The sequence below is a fragment of the Parasteatoda tepidariorum genome, chromosome 8 (assembly GCF_982258835.1).
Source record: "Parasteatoda tepidariorum strain Cologne lab strain chromosome 8, Ptep-v5.0, whole genome shotgun sequence".
In the NCBI taxonomy this organism is placed as follows: domain Eukaryota; kingdom Metazoa; phylum Arthropoda; class Arachnida; order Araneae; family Theridiidae; genus Parasteatoda; species Parasteatoda tepidariorum.
Genome location: NC_141762.1, coordinates 72,056,849 through 72,080,726, shown reverse-complemented (window position 1 = coordinate 72,080,726; position 23,878 = coordinate 72,056,849). Strand labels below are relative to the sequence as shown.

The 23,878-nt window shown below is 28.5% G+C and overlaps 1 protein-coding gene across 5 annotated transcripts; it reads left to right on the top strand.

Moving 5' to 3' along the window:
- Window positions 1-16: 16 nt before the first annotated feature.
- On the top strand, window positions 17-22,231 carry LOC107456234 (protein KRI1 homolog). Of its 5 annotated transcripts, none has more exons than XM_087169143.1 (4): window positions 17-138; window positions 2,614-2,704; window positions 8,721-8,800; window positions 19,528-22,231. In XM_087169143.1, the coding sequence occupies exon 4, from the start codon at window positions 19,574-19,576 to the stop codon at window positions 22,127-22,129; it is 2,556 nt and encodes an 851-aa protein (XP_087025269.1). In that variant the 5' UTR covers window positions 17-138; window positions 2,614-2,704; window positions 8,721-8,800; window positions 19,528-19,573; the 3' UTR covers window positions 22,130-22,231. The 5 variants fall into 5 exon arrangements, with proteins under 5 accessions (XP_087025269.1, XP_087025273.1, XP_087025271.1 ...); XM_087169145.1 differs by having other exon boundaries at window positions 40-331; XM_087169144.1 differs by having other exon boundaries at window positions 58-324.
- Window positions 22,232-23,878: the final 1,647 nt, after the last annotated feature.

Genomic DNA, 23,878 nt, shown 5'->3' with positions numbered 1-23,878 from the left:
AATTTTTTTAAAAATAGGGAAACACCTCAACTCTCTGTTATTCCTTGCGATGTTTTTATTTTGGAGCATGGTTTTGTGATTTTTCATCTCGATTATCTTCAATCTTTTAGATTTTTAATGAATTGTTTTATTATTTCAGTATGAATCTCAATTTCCATAAATATTATTACTATGTTCATGCTTTTTAAATTTGTGTTAATCGTTTGATATTGATTGTATTGGCGTTCATTGCAATTATGTTGAACTTTATTCAGTTATTTAATTAGAATAGTTTTGTTTCGTATCAAAAGTTGTTATCCCCTTCATTAAGAAAAAATAACCAAAGTGAAATGTCTATAATTTATTATCTAACACTGCATATTTATTTTATCTGGTTGCTCTTGATTTATCTCATTTTGATGCTTTTAAATAGGTTTTCGGACTTAATATAAAGTTCCTACTAAAGTATTTTGCTTACTTATTTTTAAAAATAACTTACTGATGTCTGTTTTTTTTTATAGTTAGAAATACACATTTACTGACTCGGTAATTTTATCAGCTCAGTAATTTTATTCGACAAAATTTCCATCTTTGCATTCAGATTTGATTCAATATTTAATAACAGGGTTGCCACTCCATAGGGAAATCCTGGAAAATACAGGGAATTTGGAAATCACATAAAATAACAAGGAATTTTGATTTTTTCTGTACGAACTGGGAAAATACACGGAATTTCGTTTCTTGCTTTTGTTTTTCAAAAAGAGTCTTGACAGCGCAAAGAGTAATTTATAGGTATTCGACCATGATATTTCAGCTGTACTAAACTATTTCATTTACCCAACATAGCTCTCACAAGAGCACGGTGATTGTTGTTTCCTTTTAATATATTGTGGATAGTATGTACACAGTATTTTTTTCCACATTTGAGTGGCAACCCTAACTAAGTTTATTGACCTTCCGTTAGACGCGCGCACCTCACATGTGCATCTTTACTGCACTTCCACCTCCTTTGCCGTCAATAGATGTTTCCGGGGGACGAGCCTAATGTTATCTTCCTATCTTTGGATTACCCAAAGGTTTATGTACTCCCGACCTTCGAACATGTCGATGGAGAGTTGCGACCATTGACCCAAGTATTATGGATATAATATTTTTATGAATTAAATATCTATATTTTATCTTATTTTCTGCCCTACTCAACGTAGCAGGTATAAATGGTCAAGTTATATACGCAAAAAATGACTACAAAGTGAAAAACCGCAGAACCTTCTTGCGTCAATTGGCTAATCAACTTGTGATGGATGAAATGATCCGATGCAGGAGCAAGAAATATTTATCTTCAGTACTTCGCTTTCGATTGGCAGAAGAAAACTTCTCAAGCCTCAGAAAATCAAGCCAAGAAAAGAAAATTGTGCGTGCCATGTCAAAAAAATAAACAACGAAAAAATACGAAGTATACTTGTGCTACTTGCGGAAAACACTTATGTTTGAGTAATGTAACAACAATTTGCAAAGACCTGTTGCAAAAATTCTTGTTCACATGAAGGTAGTTCTGCATCAGACAGCCTCTAAGATAATATTTTTATGCTAACATGTGATATTGAAATAAGTTGTTCCGATATGCAAGACTCTCAATGTTTTTTTACAATTTTACTTTTCTTTGTTTTTCTTTATGTTGTGCAATTATTTGTGATATAGTTTTTTCATATATTTTAGTAATTAAAGTTTTTTCATACTTTATCTATCTAAAGAATCTTAAATAGGTAACAATTAACTATTTAAACTAGAATAAATTTCACTTGACTTTAAAAAAATCAAAAACACCTTATAGGTGCAACGCGACTAACCATGTCGGAAACAAGTGCACGTCTAACAGAAGGTTAAAAGAAGGCTGATGCAACATAGGTTTGTAAAAACAAGGCAACTGAGGATATAATCATGTTGTGATCTGTTGCGCTAAATAGATTTTTATTTATTTATTTTTTTAAGAAAAAAAGTAGAGATTTGCTATAAATTAATGAAGATTTCCGTATTGTGGTCTATGGCAGTATAATCGTCAAATCTTGGCAACTTCTGGTTAGTGGTCTGCAAAAAACAGAAAAACATCACAGAAAGGGACCAACACCTCGTATATATAACTCATAGCCATCCCCGGGCAAACATCTACATGTTTTTTTTTTTTTTTTGCAAGTTTAAAATCTATTTAGTACCTTGGCGATTGTAATTGACATGACAGTTCATGATACAAAATTATCCCTATAAGTTATGCCTTTCAAGTTGTCCTCCTTCTATAATGTTCTTTTTTGCGTTGCCTCTGAGGCTCTGCCCAGAAGTAGCCAAAACTTGGCAATTATTTTGCCCCTAATCACATTACGGAAATCTTCCCGTTCCAATCACTATCACCAAGGTACCAAATGGATTTTGTCATTGTAATGAAAAAGGCTTCTGATCTATCTTCATCTACTGGGGGGAAAAATTTCACGCTTAAAAACTATAAAAATATACTCAAATTTCTCAAAGACAATAAAAAAATGAATAATTTTGCAACAGTTTCTCATCTTTTTCTTGCTTTAGCAAATTTAACAAGAGTTACGGACATTAACCGATGTCTAAATTCATTATTTTTCTTTTTAGCCTATATTTTGCTATTGAATGATTAAAGACACCAAACTGTACAGACAAAAAGTATAAGCTGCAACTAGTACTAGGAAGTAGTCATATTGAAGTAAGTTACAAATAAACTTGTTTTCAGCAATTTTATAAAATTTTAATCAATCTACTGAAATGTGTTTTCTAATAATGTTTTCAAACTTGTATTCAACTTGTTTTCAGCGATTTTATAAAATTTTTATTAATCTACACAAATGTGCTTTCTAATAATGTATTAAAAATTTTGTCTAATGGTATCTTCAGAAGTAAATTATTTTGCAACTTACCTATTTATTATAGCAGAATTTTACTTTTAAATGAATCTTTATCTTAAAAATCTATTTTATTTGCGGTTTTTACTGTCCCTATATGAATTGTGAAAATCATAGTTGCTAAGCCACTGAACTATTGTAGTGAAGGACCCTTGTTCTATCCATTGTTGTGTCTTCAAGTTCACTCAACTTCAAATCAGTGAACTTTGGTAGTGAAGGCGGTCAGTGCACAATAGTAACATTGCGGTGTCATGCCTAGGTCTCAAAATTCTTGAACTTTAATCACCGTAAAGGACCCATTTCCAACAACTTGCTGTTGTAGGACTGTTTCACTATGTTTTTTAAAAAAATTGGTGTTTATATACATCGTGCTCTCCATAAAAATTTCTTATCTGCCATTCTATTGCCGATGATTGATTTATTATTTGCCATATTTTTTCATGTTTATATTTTATTGGTTGTATTTCATGTTCAATATTATTTCTTATTGACACCATTTTGATATCATTTTTGTTGTTTAAATAGTCCTTAAAATAGTGTTTTAATTTTTTATGTGCTATAATTTTTTATGTGCTTTTTTTTTTACCTAGCAGTTTATTAGTTTTGTGTCTTTATTATTTCATGTTTATCCAATTTAATTGTTTCTAAAAATTGTGTTTTTATTTTATTTTGTGTCTTCCTTATTATGATAATTTTTTACTTGGTGTTTTAATTCATATTAAGTTTCGTTGGCTATTATTTGTGTGATGTATAAATATAATATCAGAGTAAAGTGCACAATTTTATTTCTTCAAATTGTGCTGAAGAAAACATCAAAACATAATTTTGTTGTTAGTTTTGTCTAAAAATATTAAATTGTATCATTTTGAGGTTGGTTTGATTTGTTTCAAAAGCACTGTTATATCATATAAATGCTTGTATGTGCCTCAATATATTATATCATTATACATCCTTGTTTTTTGCCAATTCTTTCAATTTCCCCTTATCCTCAGATTAATAATTGGCTATAGTGTTCATCCTAAAGCTATTCTAAAATTCTTACCAGTTTATTATTTTTATATAAATAAATCATTTAACAACAAAAATGTTGGACAATATGTTATCTGTATACACCATTTCTTCATGAAGAAAAATATTTTGAAAATTGCACTGACAAATATTGTTTAAAACACAATTTGCTCTGTCAGTGCCTTATTTCTTATATCTAGTAAGAAACATTGGTAGTGAAAGGGAATAACATTAGATTCTGTTAGCACACATGTTAGTGTTTCCGTAGAGTCTTGCTCCATGTCAAAATTATATCTGGTGTTTCAAGCTTCTGCTTCATTTCCTTTTTCTTTCACTCGCTATAAGACACACAAATGCACTATAAGTAGCATAAATTATTAATTAACTTATTCAGTCTTTAAATATAAAAATATATTTTAATTTGTCCTAAATTTTCTACAAGAAATAACTTTTTAGCAAGGAAACTGTTTTATCAAAAACGAATTTTTCTGGCTTTTAATAACAAACTTGATATGTAAAGGCTGAGTATAGTTGTCAATATATTTCTGAAGCTATTATTTCAGACAAAAAATATGGTTGCTTTACGTTAATTTTATAGATAATAAATACTTTAAATGATTCTTAAGAGAAAAAATTCAAAACTGTTATTCTGATAATATACTCCGTAAAGATACAGTATATAGAACCTTTTTTTTTTCTTTATTATTTAACTCTTACAATTTAGCAGTTGTAATGCAAGAGCTGGAAATAGCTGAGAAACTAATAAAAATGACTGAACCAAATAAAATGCTAAGTTGATAAGAGAAGTATCGAAGCTCTTCTACACAGAGAATGAACTAAAACAAGAAGATGCTTTATCTTACCATCTATTTAATATTACCTTAGAAAAAGCAGTGAGAAATTCAGGTAATCAAACACTAAAACCCATTTTCAAAAGTCAGTACATTTATTAGTATTAGCTGATAATATAGATATTGTAGATATATTGTATGCATGCAGATATATGTCTTGTATATGCATCGAAACCTTGATTTAATTGTCACAGAAGAAATTACTAAATGAATGGCAGTAATAAACAGAACATCAAATTCATCACCACTTAAAATAGAAAAATATGTTTTTGAAAGTGTCAGTCAATTTATTTATTTGGACATTACATTTAAACAGAAATTGACAACAGAATAAATGTGGCTAATAAATGCCATTTTGGATTTATGGGACAGCTCAAATCAAAATACTTGAGTAGAGAAACAAGAATAAGACTATATATAAGATCTTTGTTAAACCAATTGGCTTCAATGGAAATGAATGCTAGACAGTGAGTAAATCAGAAGAAAATATATTGTATATACAGTCGGACCTCTATTTAACCCTTTCACGCCTAACAGGACACCTACGTCCCAAACAAATTTCAAAAAAATCTTTTGAGACAGAAACGCTTCTCTGTCTAATGGGAGACTTTCCCACCAGTCCCGCCAATATTTTTGAAGGTATTGTCATTCACAGAACATAGATGGCACTATTGTACATAATGCTGCTCTACTCATAGTGTATGCTACCAAAATTGTTCTGTTGTGGGGGGGAAAAACTCGTCGCGAAAGGGTTAACAAAGTCGCTAAATCCCGATAATAAGTTCGTTATATGGAAAATTCGTTAAATAGAAAATCGCAATTTTAAATACTTAAACAACACAAACAGGTTTCAAATTCATAAACACTAGACATAATTAAAATAGCAATTGATGCACCTTTATCTTGTAAACTAGTATCTACAATTTATTTTATGCATCTTAACCATAAAAGAAATCTACATGAAAGCAAGAATAGAGCAAATCATTATTTAGTGTTGCACAATCATGCTACATACATTTTAAATATAGATTACCACATGCGTTCTTAAGTTTAATTGCTACTGATCAAATCCGTTAATTTTGTCTGAGTTTTTCACCTAAAAGGCAAACAAAAAGAGAAACAGATTTTACTACTTTTTATAAAAGTTAATTGGCTCCAAAAATTAATTCAAGGTCATTTCCCTCATAAAATGCATTAACAAGTTTGAAACGTTCCTAAATATTTTGTGAAGTAGGGTAAGTGGATCTCAAAGAAAAGTTCGTTAAATAGAAAATTCACTTCGCTATTTGGAAGTTATTTTTCGAAGAAATTTCCGAAATGTTCTTTGTTCCTCGGGAAAAAATATAGAAATTCGCAAAATGGAAGTTCGTTGAATAGAAGTCCGACTGTATTTGAACAAGAGATTTGCACATATGTGAAAAGATCTTGAAAAGAGTTTTTAAGTAAAGTAAAAGAGAAGGATGTGTGGATAATGAAATACATCTTACAGTTATACGACATTTCCAGAGAACCAAATATGGTTAAGTTTAATAAAATTCAACGAATGAGATGGCTTGGTCATGTCTATATATAAGATGGAAAGAACTTATTTAAAGAAAATAATTTTTCACAAACCTGAAGGAAAGAGGAAGACCATATTCAAGTTGGTTAGATAATGTTGAGAAGTATCTAAGCAGTAGAGTCATGGAGAGGTAGCTTCTGATAAGTTGAGGTAGATAAAACTTGAGATAGCTATGGCTAGAAATTGGTTGTAGTGCTGATAGGAGAAGAAAAGAATTAAGCAACAGTATTAGTATTTTAACCTTTAAACAGTATAAGGCTTTCATTTAAAAATAGGAATCAATGAGAAAGCAGTTGATTAATTTTAGTGTGCTGGAGTGTAATTTTTCTGTGCTGCTATGGCATCGGGAATAGACTTGTTTAAAAAATAATTTCTATTATTTTTGTTATATAAAACTATTCTATTATTTTAAAATTGTATGGTACCAGAATTGTAGTGGTAGAAAAGTTGTCAATATAAAGGACCCTTTTACATAGGAAATTGTTATGGTTCTAGATGGGGGGGGGGGAGAACTTGTGAATCATTTCTGGATGAATATTGAAAGTAAATTTATAGTATATAATATAGTTTTTAAGAAAAATAAATATATTTGATTAAAAAATTTAAGTGTTCCATTTTAAAACTATAAATAAATTTAAAAAAAATTTTGCATCCCATAGCTACTCTTAACCACTCACTCTCTCATTTACAAAATATACAAAAATTGATAACTGCTCTCTCAATTTCAGTGTAGTTTCAAAGATATTGTTTTGTGACTAGCTCCTGTATTCCTGTATATGGAAATCTACTTCACTAGTACTATTTGACCTTTCTGTGATTTTTTTAATTGAAAAATATTTGATTAAAATATTTTAAATGCCCCATTAAAGTTACTAACAATTTAAAACAATTGAATTCTCAATTGAACTGAGATTTCAAAAATATTATTTTGTGAATATTATTCTCTGTCAATAACAATGCATTTAGTTTTTTCCCGTTTAACCAAAAGTCCCACAAGTTGTATCTTCTTTTCCAAATCTTTATATGTTTATATTAGAAATTTTTCTGCTCTACTATTTTATACTGCATTTGACTATTTAAACAATGTTTCCATTATGCTATCAACTAACATAACATTTTGCTCATTATTATAAAAATATGAAAGGTCATTTTTTAGCCTTGTATTCAAACAATTTTAGATGTGAATAAATTACAGATTACTTCTATTTACTTTTTTCATTGCATTTAATTTTCTCATAGTTTGCTTCATTCATAAGAATAGTGTAGCAAAGAGATTTGTGCCTTATTGCAGTTTTCAATATGGGTGCATTAAGTTAAATAAGCTTCACTTTTCATTATAGATGTGATGCATTCTTAAAAATTCAGAGAAATTAAAGAGTTTAACATTTTTCATAATCTGTATTTCTGTGTTTACTATTTTTTAATTGAATCAAGTGTGCATACTCTTATTCTGACTTAACATACAGTCGGACTTCTGTTTAACGAACTTCCATTTTCCAAATTTCTTTACTTTGCGATTTTTCGAGGGACCAAGAACATTTTGAAAATTTCTTCGCAGATGAACTTCTAAATAGCGAAGTGTATTGTCTATTTAACAAACTATTCTTTGAGATCCACTTTCCCCTTTTCCTAAAATATTTCAGAACATTTCAAGCTTGTTAACGAATTTTATGGTGAATTACCTTGAATTGATTTTCGAAGCCGCTTAGCTTTTAGAGAAAGCAGTAAAATTCCTTTCCTTTTTTGTTTGCATTTCAAATGAAAAACTCAGACATAATTAACAGATTTTATCAGTAGCAATTAAACCTAAGAATAATGTGGTAATATATAAAATTACATATATAATAAATGCAGCTTAAATTTTATACACAAATGTAACTTTTTTTAGTTGAAGATGTGTGTAGTGTGATAGTGTAGCACTGGATAATGTTTTGCTTGCTTTCCATGCAGATTTCTTTTATGGTTAGGATTAATAAAATAAATAGTCGACACTAATTTACAAGATAAAGGTGTATCAATTGCCATTTTAATTATGTCTAGTATTTATGAATTTAAAACCTATTTTCTGTTGTTTAAGTATTTCAAAAGGTGATTTTCTATTTAACGAATTTTCCATATAATGAACTTGTTATCAGGATTTAACTACTTTGTTAAGTAGAGGTCCGACTGTATTTTATTAAGATTATTGAATTTTATTTATCTCATCTTCTTAGCAATGCCCATAATATTTGTAATAATTTATTATTATCTATATTAACTTCTACTATATCAGCAGGTAACATATGATTGTATTCATTTTTTTATTAAAATCATTGCAAATTAAAATATATTTTTTAATTATTATATAAATGTATTTGAAAACATATTTTTATGCTAAATAAAAATTTATATGTCTTGCAGAATCAGTATGTCAGACATTTGTGCTCATTAAAATAAACCTTCTTTCAATTATTCATCAACTGATTCATAGCCAGAAATAGGTAGGTAAAAAAAAAAATTCTTTTTTTAAATAAAAATTAAATCTCACTTAATAACATTTGTTAGAATGATTATATTTTCATATATAGCAGTTTAATTTACAGTTTTGAAGGTAATGGACACACTAAAATTCTTGCTCACCCCTATTTTCAGATTTTCACTTTTTTGGTGACCAAAACTATAAAAGAGTGCAGTAGAATTAAAACATATTTATTGTAAAAAATAGTAATATTTTTTTTATAGTGTGGTTGCAACAAAGTTTCAATGATTCCAATATTATCTAAAAATCAGCAATAATGTTCCCGTACACATCATGTTCATGTCCGCATGCTATGCACTTCAGACCTGTATACTGCTACCTTTCTTAGCTAAAATTCTATTTGTGAATGTCACAATTTGTTTGGGATGCTTATTCATTGAAATTCTGTTTAAGTCTTTTTAGCAAATTTCTTGTACTGTGGTCTTAAGGGTTCTCCAAAGTAGCTTTCTAATATTTACCCACATTTTGCATGTGAAGACTAAAGCTTGGATAGTAGTGTGAATTGAAGCACAACATTTTACGAGCCAAAACTTACTCGTCTGCTCGAAAAACTCATTCTCCAATGGCGAGTGAAAATTTCATGCCCTGATATAGACTAGACCAGTGGTTCCCAACCTTTTGCGGACTATCGCCCCCTCTTGGGGTTGGCTGACACAAATCGCCCCTTTCTCTTTTTGCTCAAAAAACCATTCATTGTAGCTTGTGAGCAACAAAACACTGAAAATATGCTATGTTATTTGATTTTAATTTAAATTGTAATGCAAATAAGGAGGCACATTTATCCCGCCACTTTTATTAATTAAAAAAAATTGTGCATCTTTTTTTTTCAAAAAGAAATGATATTTAAAACTGAATAATTAAAACAAAAGTAAATTTTTTTTAATTCATATTTTAATGTAATCAAGAAAAAGTTAAAGTGTTAGCAACTAAAAGTTAAGAAAAAAAATGAAGAGGGAGAAAGTACATTTTTACCACTTCAATGACTGCCCTGTGTTTGGTGTATTTCAAGTTAAAGCTTGGATATCAGGTTTTATGCTCGTCAAATTTAAACGCGGGTCTCCTTTGAAACAAATGTCCAACATATCTCTTTGCTTTGTGAGCAGCTGGAAGACAGATCCTCACCAATTAATCCTCACTCCACTAAATATGTTGACGGGAACGAGATGAGAAGCGGCTCAGTTTGTTTCCACAATTGTGGATAAGTGTCCATAAGCTTTACCCAAGCTAACTCGTAACCGTATTTTTTAAAGACGACTTTAGCCTCACAGTCATATTTCAATTCTAAAATCTTAGTCTACAAAGAGGAAGTGAGCTTATCCACAACTTCAAAAGAGAAAGGATCGCAAATCCAATCCGGAATTTCTAATTTCATCAAATCTTTAAATCTAGATTCCACAACTGATCAAGGTGATCAGTAAAAATTAAGATTTTATTTTCGAGAATCTCAATATCTGCCATTGAACACTTTTTAAGAGTTGGAAATTGCATTAGCTCTTTGCGACCAATGTTTGACTTGTAGATATCAAACTTGGCGATGAATGAAGATATGATTACCTTAGCCTTGATAATGTTCATTTTATTTCCTTGAAGTTTACGTTGATTTCCTTCATTTTTTTTTCAAAAATATCAGTGAGGTACGCAGTTTCCAACTTGCGTTGCTTCAAACTCTCACTTAAAACAGGATCAGTGGTGTCGAGAAACTCAGTAACCGAATCCAGCAATTCGAAGAAACGGCTCAGCTTCTTTTTGAAAGCCATCTCACAGCTGTATGTAGGAGCAGGAATTCGAAATCTTCATAATTTTCATGACAAAGTTCTCGGAACAAACGGTTATTAGGAGAATTAGCTTTTATTTTATTGATGCTAGAAATAACCAATTTTTCGCAGCCAAAAGTTGACGATGAATGACATAATGAATGGTGAGATAACTTCCGGTACTTCTTTTTTAAGGTGACCCAGAAACCCAGTATGACAACCAGACATGGTTGGAGCACCATCTGTTGCACAAGCACTTACATTTGTGAGGGGAATTTCTTTTACCTCAAAATAATCTTTGACCAATTTAAAAATCGACGATCCTTTTGTATCTGTGATCAAAGTTCTTGTAAACAACCTTTCCTCGTTAATCTCCTTACTCTCATTTATGAAACTCACGCAAGCTAAAACAGCTTTGCTATCTATCACAGTTGATTCATCAATCTGCAACGCAAATTTACCTTTTTTCAGAAATTTGATGAGTTTTGATTCAACATCGGTGGCCATCTCATCAATACGCCTGGAAACAGTGTTATTGCTCTGCTCAGAGGAACAGAGTGACTTATCAGATTTCCGCCTGCGATACCAAAACGTATGACGAAAACGATCCTGCACTTGTTTTTTTGTTTTAATTTTTAGCTATCATAATTCTTTGTTTACACCAGAACCATAGGTTTCATACATATTTTCAATTCCAATCTCAAATAGCTTTTATTATTGATATTATTAGCAATTTTTATTTTTTGAATACTCGTCGCCCCCTGATCGCCCCCTTGAGAAGCTCTATCGCCCCCTCTGGGGCGATCGCCCCCAGGTTGGGAACCACTGGACTAGACTATAAACTTGATTGATCGTTTGTCGTAATTCCATTCATTGTACATGATATATAATGATAATAACGGATGCAAGTCTGCATAAAATATCAAATAAAGACTTGAAAATATTTCAAAAGAAATAAATTTATTATAAATATAAGGAATTTTAATTGCAAACTAATATATATTTGGTATTAAATATTTACGATGCAAAAGAAAGCAGGATAAACAAATTTTTTTTTTTTTTTTTAAATTTAAAAAAATATTTGCTCAAATGCACTCTTATATGACCCAAGGGACACATGCGGCCCGCCGACAATTAATATACGGACCGCGGAAACTTCTAGACGCAATAAAAATGTTTGTTTTTTTTAACATTGTAAATTTTCTTTAATTCAAATTTACATTACTCTATAAAATCCGTATACTTTTTACACTTTTATTCTGTATGCTTCTTTTTGGTTAGAATTTATATCCCCCTTCCCAATGTTCATGTGTATGTATAAATATTTGATAAATGAATTATTGTGAAAAATTTTAAAAAAATTATTAGTTTTTTTAGGTTTAAATAATCAAAAGTATTTAATTTTCTGCAAATATTCTATTAAGTTTACAGATATAAATATTTATTGTTTAGAACACTAATGTTTATATAAAAATTATCATATTTGCTGCTAACATGACCAAATATATGTGCGGCCCATTGTTAATCTACCTTCTCTGCAAGTGGCTCTTCACCCAAAAAGGTTGTGCACCCCTATCTTAGCACAAACAATACATTTTCAACATTTATAATAGATAGTTGTATTGTTTTTCTATAAATTAGTGTGAATGCAGAAAGCTGTTTTTTTATTGGATTTAAGATCTGCAAATTTTTGACACTCTTTGTTGTTTTGTTTTACCATTTTCATCAGTATCTCTTAGTAGTTCTTTACCATTTCTAGAACCAACAACACTGTAAATTTCTGCATTTTCATCAACTGATGCATGAACATGAAACGTGTTTGTAGAGTTTTCTCCTAACTGTAATAAGTACTTTTCTCTTCTCCATCATTAGCATCAGAAGTTACTGTTTTTCTTCTCAAAACAAAATAATTTCAGTATTTTTTGTAAATGTCAGTAGAATTTCTGAATGAGTGACACAGGAATTTGCTAGTTTCACTAACAATAGAAATGGATATTATTGACATTATAAGTATATTATTTGTGACAGTACTATTAAAACAATACGATACAATCAGTAAAATAAAAGGTACAAGAACAATGAATCGAGATTCAACTGTATTGAATCAAAAGCAAATTAATTAGATTTGTGTGCTTAGAACAATTTTTCTTTTCTATTTATCATTGACCTAGTCATTTTGCTTGTCCCTTCAAATTAAAAAAATATGTATACAGATATTGTCTAGATATGTCTGGGGAAAAATGTCAACTACGACTTTCTATTAGTATCTGTTCCTATGCCTTTCGGCTTTATTTTGTGCAATCCATTTATTTAATGCAATTTAGTTTAGCTGTAATAAAAATTCTTATATTTAGTTTATACAATAAATTTAAAAAGTTTCGATTTAGTAGCTATGACTTTTGCAGATATTTTTAATGCAAAGAAATATATAATTTGGATCTATTATTGGGTATTTATGATGATTATGTGTTCAACTGAAGAAAAAAAAATTATGCCATTTTTATCAGTTGTTAATTAATTCTCAAAAGTTAACCCCGTGACTGTGATGTTAGTAGTTTATCTCTGAAAATTTAAAACATTTTTTAATATTATCTATATTATTTTAATGATTATATAATATTTTTCTCAAAAGACCTCAAGAAAAGTAAATCTTAGTATACTTTTAAAAAATTTAGTGTGCATATGATAACAAAATTATGAGAAATTAAATTGTAGAAATGTTTTTGTTTCTAGGGTTCAACAAAATATTTCTAAACCATATATTTAGTTGATTAGTTTCTTAAATTCTTTATATTGTACTAATTTTTTCTATCTGTGTATACGATTTGAAATGGTTGGTTTGCTTATATTTCGAGAGGCCCTAAATTGAAAATTATTGTTTTAACAACTTAAAAGTCTTCTGGCTTGGGCCAATAAGATCTGTGATTATTTTGATGAAGTATTTTTGTTCGAAAAATTTTGCTTCAACAATTTGGACTCTTTCTTATTTATTAACATTGTTTCTGTTTACTTTCTTCAGCAATAAGTAGAGGTTTTCGATGTTTCTATTCCCTAATAAAATTTCTTAAATTATATATGATGAATAAAATAAACTTTCGAAAACAATTGACAGGGTCACCCAAGCCCGATTGGTTAATGTGGTGAATTAAGAAGGATCCCAAAGAAGTTCAAAGTTTCTGAAGCTCTGGCAACCCCTTTTTATGAATATATAGTTGAGAGTAGAAATATATTATTATTAAATACTGAAAAACTGGCTGAAATATGCACATCTAAATTTTAATTTAATTTTTGTTTTATTTATTTATTTATTTTTTTAAGAAAAAAACTTAACAAACAAATAAATATTTTTCTTATGAATTGCTTAATCTACCCATTAATTGAAAAACCAAGAACCGTGCAATCAGGATTGTAGTGATTTGAGTTGAATGATTTTTTTTAAATATATATGATTTAGATTTACCAAATTTACAAGAAAAAGAAATATTGGTTTTAGTTGAACAAAAGTTCAGCTTCTAAAAATGATTCAAATTAAATGCATACATTTTAATTGAACTGAACTAAATTTATATTGCTAATTAGTATTATGTAATGTGAAGGATACACTGAAAGTATTTTAGGTACTAGTATAAGCACAGGCTTGAGACTTTTTACTGATTTCCATCTTTCTAAACTTAAGAAAAAAGTGCTTACTGTCTATTTTTCTTTATATTTTGTTGTTTTACTTAATTATTATTTCATTCTCTTGATCATAATATATGTAAAAATATTAAAGACAAGAAAAAAATTAGTGAAATGTTTAGCATAAGGAAAAGATATATAATCTTGTTATCAGCTCACACTATTGTAACCACACAAAAAAAAAAATGCTTTCTAATGAATCATTTTTCTTCTCTTTAAAAAATTTCTTTGTATTTTGAACTTATTTTATGGGTTCTATGTACTTGCAACTCATGCACAGTAAATAAAATTTATTATTATTTTTCTTTTATTCATAAATCTATCTTATTTTCTTTTTGTATCTATATATATCTATTCAGACTTTCTGCTTGTTTCTCAATCTCATGAGCAAAAGCAGCAAAGATTTATATTATTAATTTTCATTGTTCGTTTTATTATACAATAATTGAGAATCCAAATGCAAAAAAAAAGTTAAATGACTGTGCAAAGAAAATAAATTTAAAAAAATTCAAAAATGTGAATTTCTTTTTTATCAAATAATTATTTTAAATATTGACCAAACATGTTTAACTGTATGACTGTAACACATAGGGAAAAAAATATATGTTTTTTTAAAGAAAACAATTATCTCTAACAATGCTTTTTTAATATATAAATTTTTTTGCATGTATACATACTTGCATTTGTTTATTTCATATATTAAAAATAATCTTTTATTTATTTTCGAAAAATAAATTCTTGAAATTGAATAAATTTAGTAGATTAGAAATAAAAGAATTTTCTATCAACCTCATGCAGAAATTAAATAATATTAATTACCTAACAGATCAGAAACAGGCCAACTATCCAAATCAAGATTTTGAACGACGCATTTCATAAATTGGACTGTCTCAAACAAAATTATAGAATAGAGTTTAACTCAACTACAATTAAAATCATTTCTGTTATATTTTACGATTATACAACCAAAACAAAACTGTGGGTCGACAAAATAATGCAACCGCTTTTATTCTAATACATTTTCTCATATTTCTCAAGAAATACTTATCAATGAAGTTTTAATTTTTTTTTAGGTTTGAGGGACCGACAATAAATTACAAACAGAAAGTAGTGTTTTTTAACACCCTATGCCAAAAAATGTAGCAAAAAATTTGAAACTTGTTACTATTACTTAGCTTATTCTATGCAATAATTGCACAAAAATTCTTAAACTCAACTTTATATAATGGACATTTTTAGAAAATACTTATTTAAGTTTTTTTTTTTTCCCTAGCTTTAAAAATATTCAATTCAAGTAACCAAAATGTTTAGAAGTTTATTAATTACAAATTTTTGCTTTATAATTTAAAAAAATTCGTTGAAAGTTATGCAATGTGTAAGTAATGAATGAAAAAAGTTTGTTTTGAATATCTTAAAAAGTTTACAGCAATTTTCTAAGTAGTTTTTGTACTTTTTAAAGGAAACTCAAAATTATAAGGGGTTTCCTACAAATATTACTTTCTATCATTTGACAAAATTAAATAAAAAATTATAATACCTTACAACAAATGTTCATACACCAAATTATGATTGTATAGGCAAAGAAAACATGCAAAAGAACAGATACTTTTATGGGTAATACATGTAAAGATGCTTTTTTTTCCCCAATAATGTAATGTGTAATTTTTAATAAATCTTAAAATTCTTAGAAAACCCCTTATTTGAATTATCTTTTAAAAGACTGGATACTTAGAAAATAGCTTTAAATTTTTTACTTAAAATTGAACTTTTTTTATTAGTTGCAAAATACAATTCACTTCAAAATTATGAAGAAGAAAAATTTTAAATTTACCTCTGCACACGCAGTATAAAAGAACTACTTTAATTACTCATGTCTTGTGCTGCTTTAAACAAATTTTAAAGCAATAATTTTGTAATTAATTTAAATTTCTGCAAAAATATTTTTTATTTAATTGAACATTTTTTCAAGTTATAGCAAAAGTCATTGTCAGTCAAAATTTATTGTCAGTCCCTCAAACCCAAAAGCTTTACACTTCATTGATAATTATGAGAAATTGCCTATGCTAAACACTTCTAAATTTATAAAATAATTCTCTTCAGTATTTTTTGAGAAAAATCTAAAAATGTTTTTTTGCTGTAAAAATTATTGTAGAGGTGTTTCCACTATTTTGTCCAACCACTGTGTGTGTAAATTTGGATGGAGCTTTAGTTTGTAAATATTTTTAATTGGGTGCTATTGTTATCACTTAATTTTTAGTTGTGTATTTTTTGTAAGAATTATAAATTGATTAATAATATGCTTAACAAAACTATAAATAAATTTTATATTTTCTTTTAACAAAAATCATCAAAATTTAAAAAATCTTGGTTTAAATAGAAATAAATCTGATAATAAAGGAAATCTAATTAAATCAAATAAATCATAGTTTTTTTTTTCTCTCGTTTTTAAAATTCAGAAATATAATTCCATTACTAAAATGAAATTATTTGAAGATTCTATTTAAAATATAAGAAATTATAAGTATGGCTGTATTTACTTTAATTATTTTTTTAATTAAATTCAATATAATAAATATTGTTTTATTTACATTTGTTGTTTAATAAAAATCTCAAAGATTAGGTACTTATTTCTTTTTTTAATTATCTAAGTTTTCTACCTCACTACATTAGCATTTACTGGAAATTATCTTGATTTATTTTATTCAGGCTAGCATGTATATTGTTCCGTTTACATTTGTTATTTGATAAAAAGCATGAAGAACATGTATGAAATCTCTTGATTAATCATTGTGTGAGTTAGCAATGTTCTTTTTGTTCCTTCAGAATAAACAAACATCAATGTCTTGAATTATTTCAGTCAAGCATCTTTTTTTTTTCTCCTGACACTTTTCTTTGTGTTATTTTTCTCTCTCCTTCAGCTGACCTGTAGGATCTCATAAAGCATGTGAGGTCATTTTGACAGATTTGATTGATTAGTCACACCTCAAGTGTGACTTCAACCCATTCAATGTGTCTTAAAACTTCAAGTGTGCTTCTTTGTATAATATTTTTCTTGTCAGTTCTTAGATTAGAAATGTTTTGTTTGATTTATTTGTGCATTTAAACTATTGTAAGTAATCTTTTTAATTAGTTTTCATTTTTAAGGGCAAACTCATGTAGTAAAATTACAGTCATTCATTGTTCCTTTTCTGTTACACAGCAGTTTTCGTGTCCTCCTTTTTCTTCATTTTTTTTCCCTTATCAATATGTTTCATTGTCATTTTAAAAAAAGTTCTTTATCAATAAATGTGCAGTATTTTTTTATTCTTTTAAATAAAACTGCTTTTTTTTTCTTTATTAACCATTTTGCAGGTAGGGGACTATAGAATTGTTTTAATATTTGTGAGAAAACTGTCCATATATATATTTCTTTTACTCAGCAAGAAAGATATTTCTTTTTGCTTTTTTCCGTCGACAACAAAGAATTAGAATATCAAGCCTATTTGCTGTCAAAAGCATGAAAACTTTTATTTCCAATGAGCTGCACAATCGGCCTTTGCGATGAGCAGACCTAGTGTGTTCTCCTGAGGTGGTATCCACTCTTTCAGGACCACCACAATGGGTGAGATACCGTTGGTCATGTTAATTTGGACGTCTAGTTTCTGCCACACTAGATGGCAACACCGAGACTATTTGGATGCAGAAGTGCGCTAGGAATTTTAATTTTTGCCGGAAATACCAAGAGCATGAAAACTTAAATGTGCATATTTACAAATATCTAAATAAAAATTCTTTTCTCACATGGCCAACAAAAGCTTAAACAAACTGTGGAAGAATCTAAAGGTATCTTGTGTGTTTTTCACCAAAACTATATAAAGTATTCATGCTAGAAAAACTGTTTTTAATAAAATACAGTTTAATGCATAGTTATTTTTTATTAGTGTTCAAAATTCTCCCTATTTTAGGAATTTGTTAATAAAACTTTGATTAATTAAGCATTTTCTGATTCTTTTACTGACTCCATTAAATGGCACTTAGCTTGTATTTGGTTTATTGGAATTGCTAAATAAATTTCAAATATTTGTCAAAAACAATTTGCAACAGTATGTAGAGACATTTAAAATAATTAAATATGCAGGATAATATAAATATACATCCTAATTAATTGTTTTATTAATTATATGACACATATTTTTCTTCTTTTATAATTATTGGTTTATAAAATATAATTTATAAAAAATGTTAATTTTGCATCTTCTGATTTAAAGAGAATTGGTAATTATTAAACTATAACTACTAATACAATTGCAAAGAGAACTTGAAGCTGGCTTTTTTAATAATTTGGCAACTTGTTTAAAAGATATTTTTCATCTATCCTGAAATTAAAATTAAATAGAATTTTAGAAAAATCTATTCTTTTTCTGAGTGTTACTCTACACATATGACTGAATTCACTGAAAATCCATTGAGCATAGCTCCCAACCCTACAGGATTTACCTGTAGACTGTTGTATTTTGCCAGTTTCTCCTGGTCTACTGGTTTAATAAAAAATCTCCTGGTTTTTGTATTAATACACAAAATTAGAAAATTCCCTAAAATTGAGTAAATTTCCTAACAAAATTCCCTATTAAAATAGAATTTTTCCACGATTTATTGCTTGTTTTTGAATACTTAAAAATGTATTACTAATACATAATAAAATGAGCCTCGTTTATTGTTATCAGTTTAATGCTTTTTTTTTTCCCCCTTCAAAAATATTTACTCAGAACTCCCTTTTTTTTTATAAAAAAATTCTTTTAATTATCAATGAAAAATTTAATGTCTTTCTATTCAGAATTGTTTGTTGACATAATAAAAACATTTCAAGTTAATTTAATATCAATCATAAATGGAAAACAGTGCAGACCATTTATAGTTATTAATGTAATAAAGTTTTTGTATTTTGATAACAATAAAAATTGCATAGACGCAAAATATTTACTACATTATGCAACAGTTATCATGAAATTAATATTATTTCGTAAAATGTGATATTTTTCATACTGGATTTTTTCCAATCTATATTGGCATTAATGTATTATGTTAAAAAAAGTAAAATTGCTACATACATATTTTTAAGGATGAAATAAATCGCTAGTATCAAAATATTCCCTTTTGTTAATTTACAGATAGTTATTTTATTTATTTTAATTTTACTTATTTAAATGTTATAATACTGAATCAAATGCATATTTTACTATCTGAAGCCCTAACCTTATTTTTGTATAATTTATTTCAGAACTCTAACCTGCTGGTCATACTTCACAACAAGAGGGTTAAAAAAAATGTCTGATAAAGTTAAACTGTTTGAGTCTGATTCATCAGGCGAAGAAAATGAAAAAGATTTAAAAATAAACAAAGAGTATGCAAACAGATACGATCAGTGGAGAGAAAAAGAACTTTTGCAGAGATATAAAAATTTGCAGGAAGAAGTCAGTAGTTCATCTACGGAGAGTGATGAGGAAGAAGAATCAGAATTCGATGAAAACTTTTTCAGAGTACTAAGCCTTTTAAAGGGTAATGATCCTAAAATTTATGATGAGAACTTTGTTGCTTTCCAAGATCCACCTCCTGAGTCGAAAACTAAAACAAAAAAATCAAAGCCAGTTACTGTTAAGGATTATGAGATGAAGATTCTTCTTGAAAAAAATGGAGATATTGGCCAAGAAGAAAGTCAGGAAAAAAAGAAGAAATCTGATGAAGCAGAATTGGCGAAATTGAAAAGTGTTATTATGGATGATGATGACGAAGATGAAGAAGATTGTATTAAATCACTTGAACCGGTACAAAGCAGGAAACAGTATGATAATGATGAAGAAGGTGTGATTAAATTTCTTAAAGGCTGTGATGCAGAAATTCCAGAGGATTCCAAAAAAGATTTATCCTACCTTCAAAAGTGTTGGAATGATCCAAATTTGGATGAAGGAGAGAAATTTCTTAAAGACTTCTTTTTAAACAAAAGGTATTTAGAAAAAGATGATGACTTTCATGTTTTAGAAGAGCTTGAAAAATTAAGTGAGGATGAGAAGATGGAAGATGCGCAAGAGCAATTCGAGCACAAGTATAACTTTAGATTTGAAGAACCTGATCCTGATTTTATTAAAAGATATCCAAGGACTATGGGTGATTCTTTGAGACGAAAAGATAGCAAACGTAAAGAGAAAAGAGAAGAGTATGCCGAAAGGAAGCAAAGAGAGAAAGAGCAAAAAAGAGAAGAACTCAAGCGTTTGAAAGCTGTGAAGCGTAAGGAGATTGAAGATAAGTTTTTTAAATTGCAGGAAATCACTGGCAAAGATAATTTGAATTTCGATGAAGATGATATTGAAAGTGATTTTGATCCAGATAAGCATGATCAAAAAATGAAAGAGCTTTTTGATGAGGAATATTATGCAGTGGAAGAAGAACAAAAACCAGTATTTGAATATGATGAAGAAATCGATGACGAAGACTGGAATCATTGGTCTAGGTCTGAAAATCCAGACGTCAAAGAAGAAGTTGATGATGTTGAAACTGCTACCACAGCTGAATGTTCTAATGCTGATGATGATGAACATGATATTAATGCCCGAGCTCTTTTTGTCAAAGAAATGATGGAAAAATCCAAAGACAGAAAAAGAAAAGGAAGGAAAAAATCTTTATTTGCTAGAGTCTTATCAGATCCAAAACCTTTATATGATCCTGATGGTAAATCTTTTGATGAATATTTAGAGGAATACTATAAATTGGACTGTGAAGATGTAATTGCTGACATGCCTGTTCGATTCAAATATCGCCGAGTAGTTCCAAATGATTTTGGACTCTCAGTTGAAGAAATATTAAAAGCTGAAGACAAAGAATTGAATCGCTGGTGCTCTATTAAGAAAACTTGCCAATACCGCCAAAAGGACGAAGAAAAATATGACGTGCAAGCATTTAAGAAGAAAGCCCAAATTCCTGCCTTGAAGCAAAAGATTTTGACCAGTGTTTATTCAGAACCTATAAAAGAAGATTCAGAAACTGATGACAAAAGTGCCCAGACTTCTACTCAGAAGAAAAAGAGGCGAAAGAAAAAGAAATCTAAAACTGTAAATGTAGAAAGTGAAATGGAATCAAACGTTCATAATAATGATGAAGAAGAACATATTCAAGACAGTAGTCAAAATATTGAAAGCATTGTGGAGTCTCCGACTTCTAAAAAGAAGAAGCATAGCACTAATAATAATGAAGAATTTTGCACTGCAATCAATGAAGAAAAAGAGGAGTCAGATTTGACTTGCAATAAATCAATCTCAGATGACAATAATGAAATCACCAATTCCAAACGAAAACGAAAAAGGTCAAAGAAAAACAAGAATGCGGATTCAGAAACTGTTTCTGAAACACATTCTTTTGATGCTCAAACAAGAAATAGTACTAATTCAAATTCCAAAAAAAGAACTTTCAATGCCCTAGATAATGACGAAGGCATGGATATTACTTTAGATTCTCCTAAATCAAAACTAAATCTTAGTACCTTAGAACATCCCTCCAAAAGATTCAAAAGTGAACCTGTTGATTATGTTTTTGAAAACCAAACAACTGAACCAGATTCTGTGAATAAAAGTAAAAATACTGAAAACGATGGTAATTCAACGAATGAAACCACTTCCAAAAAACGCAAAAAGAAGAAGAAGAAATCTAAGAATGCTAACAATGTGGAAGGTCAACAAAAAGTTAAAAAACCTTTCTATTCATCTTATAAAAATCAATCAAGGCAAGAAACCGATAAGAGACTTTCACTGGCAGATAGTAGATATGCTGCTTATAACATTAATCCAAAGAAATTTAAAAATAAAATTAAATATTCTAAGCATAACAAATAGTGTCTGTTTTAGCATTATTTTTAATATGTAATTCCAAAATTCTTTTTGTTATTCGTTTCTTATAATGAATGTTTTTCAAAAATAAATAACTATTGCCATTTACTTTCAATTCTTTTTTAACTCTGTGTTTAATTCTTCTCTATTGAAAAGAAAATTTTGCTGCTAGTGTGAAAATGGACTTGAATCAGCATTATGATTACAATTACACCGCACAATTCCAAGTATTGTTGACTTTAAATTACTTGATTGCATTAAGGAGTGAGAATTTGTTGCAAGATCACACAATCATGTAGAAATGTCAATCATCATCAATTGTGTGAAAAATATAAAAAGTACATATGTTTATTAGCACGTGTGGAATGGTGGAATAGAACAGCATTTTTCCAATATTTTTTTTTTTTTAATTCATATAAAAGTGCGGTATTAATCAAACTTGATATAATAGGAGTTACCATTATTATTTTTTTAAAAATTTTACTTTATAGTTCTACATATTGTAATGCTACAATCAGAGTTAGATAAAATAAAAAAATATCTGCAAACACAAGATCTCAAGAAATTTTCTGCATGCATTGATTAACTCTTGTAGCTACTAGTTTCAATCCTTTCGTCCCCATTTCATTTTTGGCGAAATTCGTTTGAAAATAGCCAATTATTTTTCTTTTAAAAGAAGTTTAATTATTATAGAACTCTATATTGATTCACACCACAGGAATGAATTTGATAAAAAGCAGAAAATAGAAATCCTAAAATGTAGTGTGCAAAAACACTTTAAATAGTTTAAAAAATACCTAAAATTTAAGCAAGAAACTAGGTGCATGTAGGAAACATTTATCCACAGAACGTTATCAACGTTTTAATAAAAAACATTGTTGCTAGATTTTATTTAAATTGTGTGAATATGAATCTCAATATGTGATTTTTAAATCACATGAATAAGAATCTCGACATTTAATTTTAACATCGCTTGGAAACGAATTTTGATGTTTAATTTTAAAATCGCGTGAATACGAATTTCTATGTATAATTTTATGTCACTTGAACAGGAATCATAATAGTGGTTTTTAAATCGTTTGAATTAATCATTATCATTAATAATTAATTATTAATGATAATTGAATTAATAATTAATTATTTGATATAAAATCGTGAAAATATTCGAAACACGATGTGTGATCTTAGATCATGTTAATGTAATTTTAATTGCATTGGTAGGGAAAAACTATTTTTTTTTACCTTGATAATTCGAAAAAATCAAACTTTCTTTGAAGAGGCTTTTTTTTTTTTTAACAGTAAAGAATTTTCCTTGAACGGCGTCCTTGTATATTATACAGGCACGGTTACAATTTTTTCCCAAGTGTTAACCAAGCTGAACCTAACAAAAAACAGCATCCAGGAAATATTAATGCTTCTACAGTTTTTCCAGAATTCAAGCCTAGATTTTGTTGGGATTAACTCAGAACAAAATACCGCCTACTAAGAAACAAATTAAACGGCTTTCTAATTAAATGTTTTGCTGCATTCTAAGCATTTGTTTTTAAAAAAATTATCGAAATTTTCTAATGTATGCTAATTTTACTCTTGTGCTATAGTAATTTACAAAATTTATACCGAGGAAATTTTTATAAATTTAAATGAATTGAGAAAGTCCTTGTAAGTTTATAGAGGCTTATTTCAGGCAAGTAAGGGGTCAATATAATTTGCCCTATATATTTGTCCTTTTTTTTTTTTTTTTTATGTATTCATTTT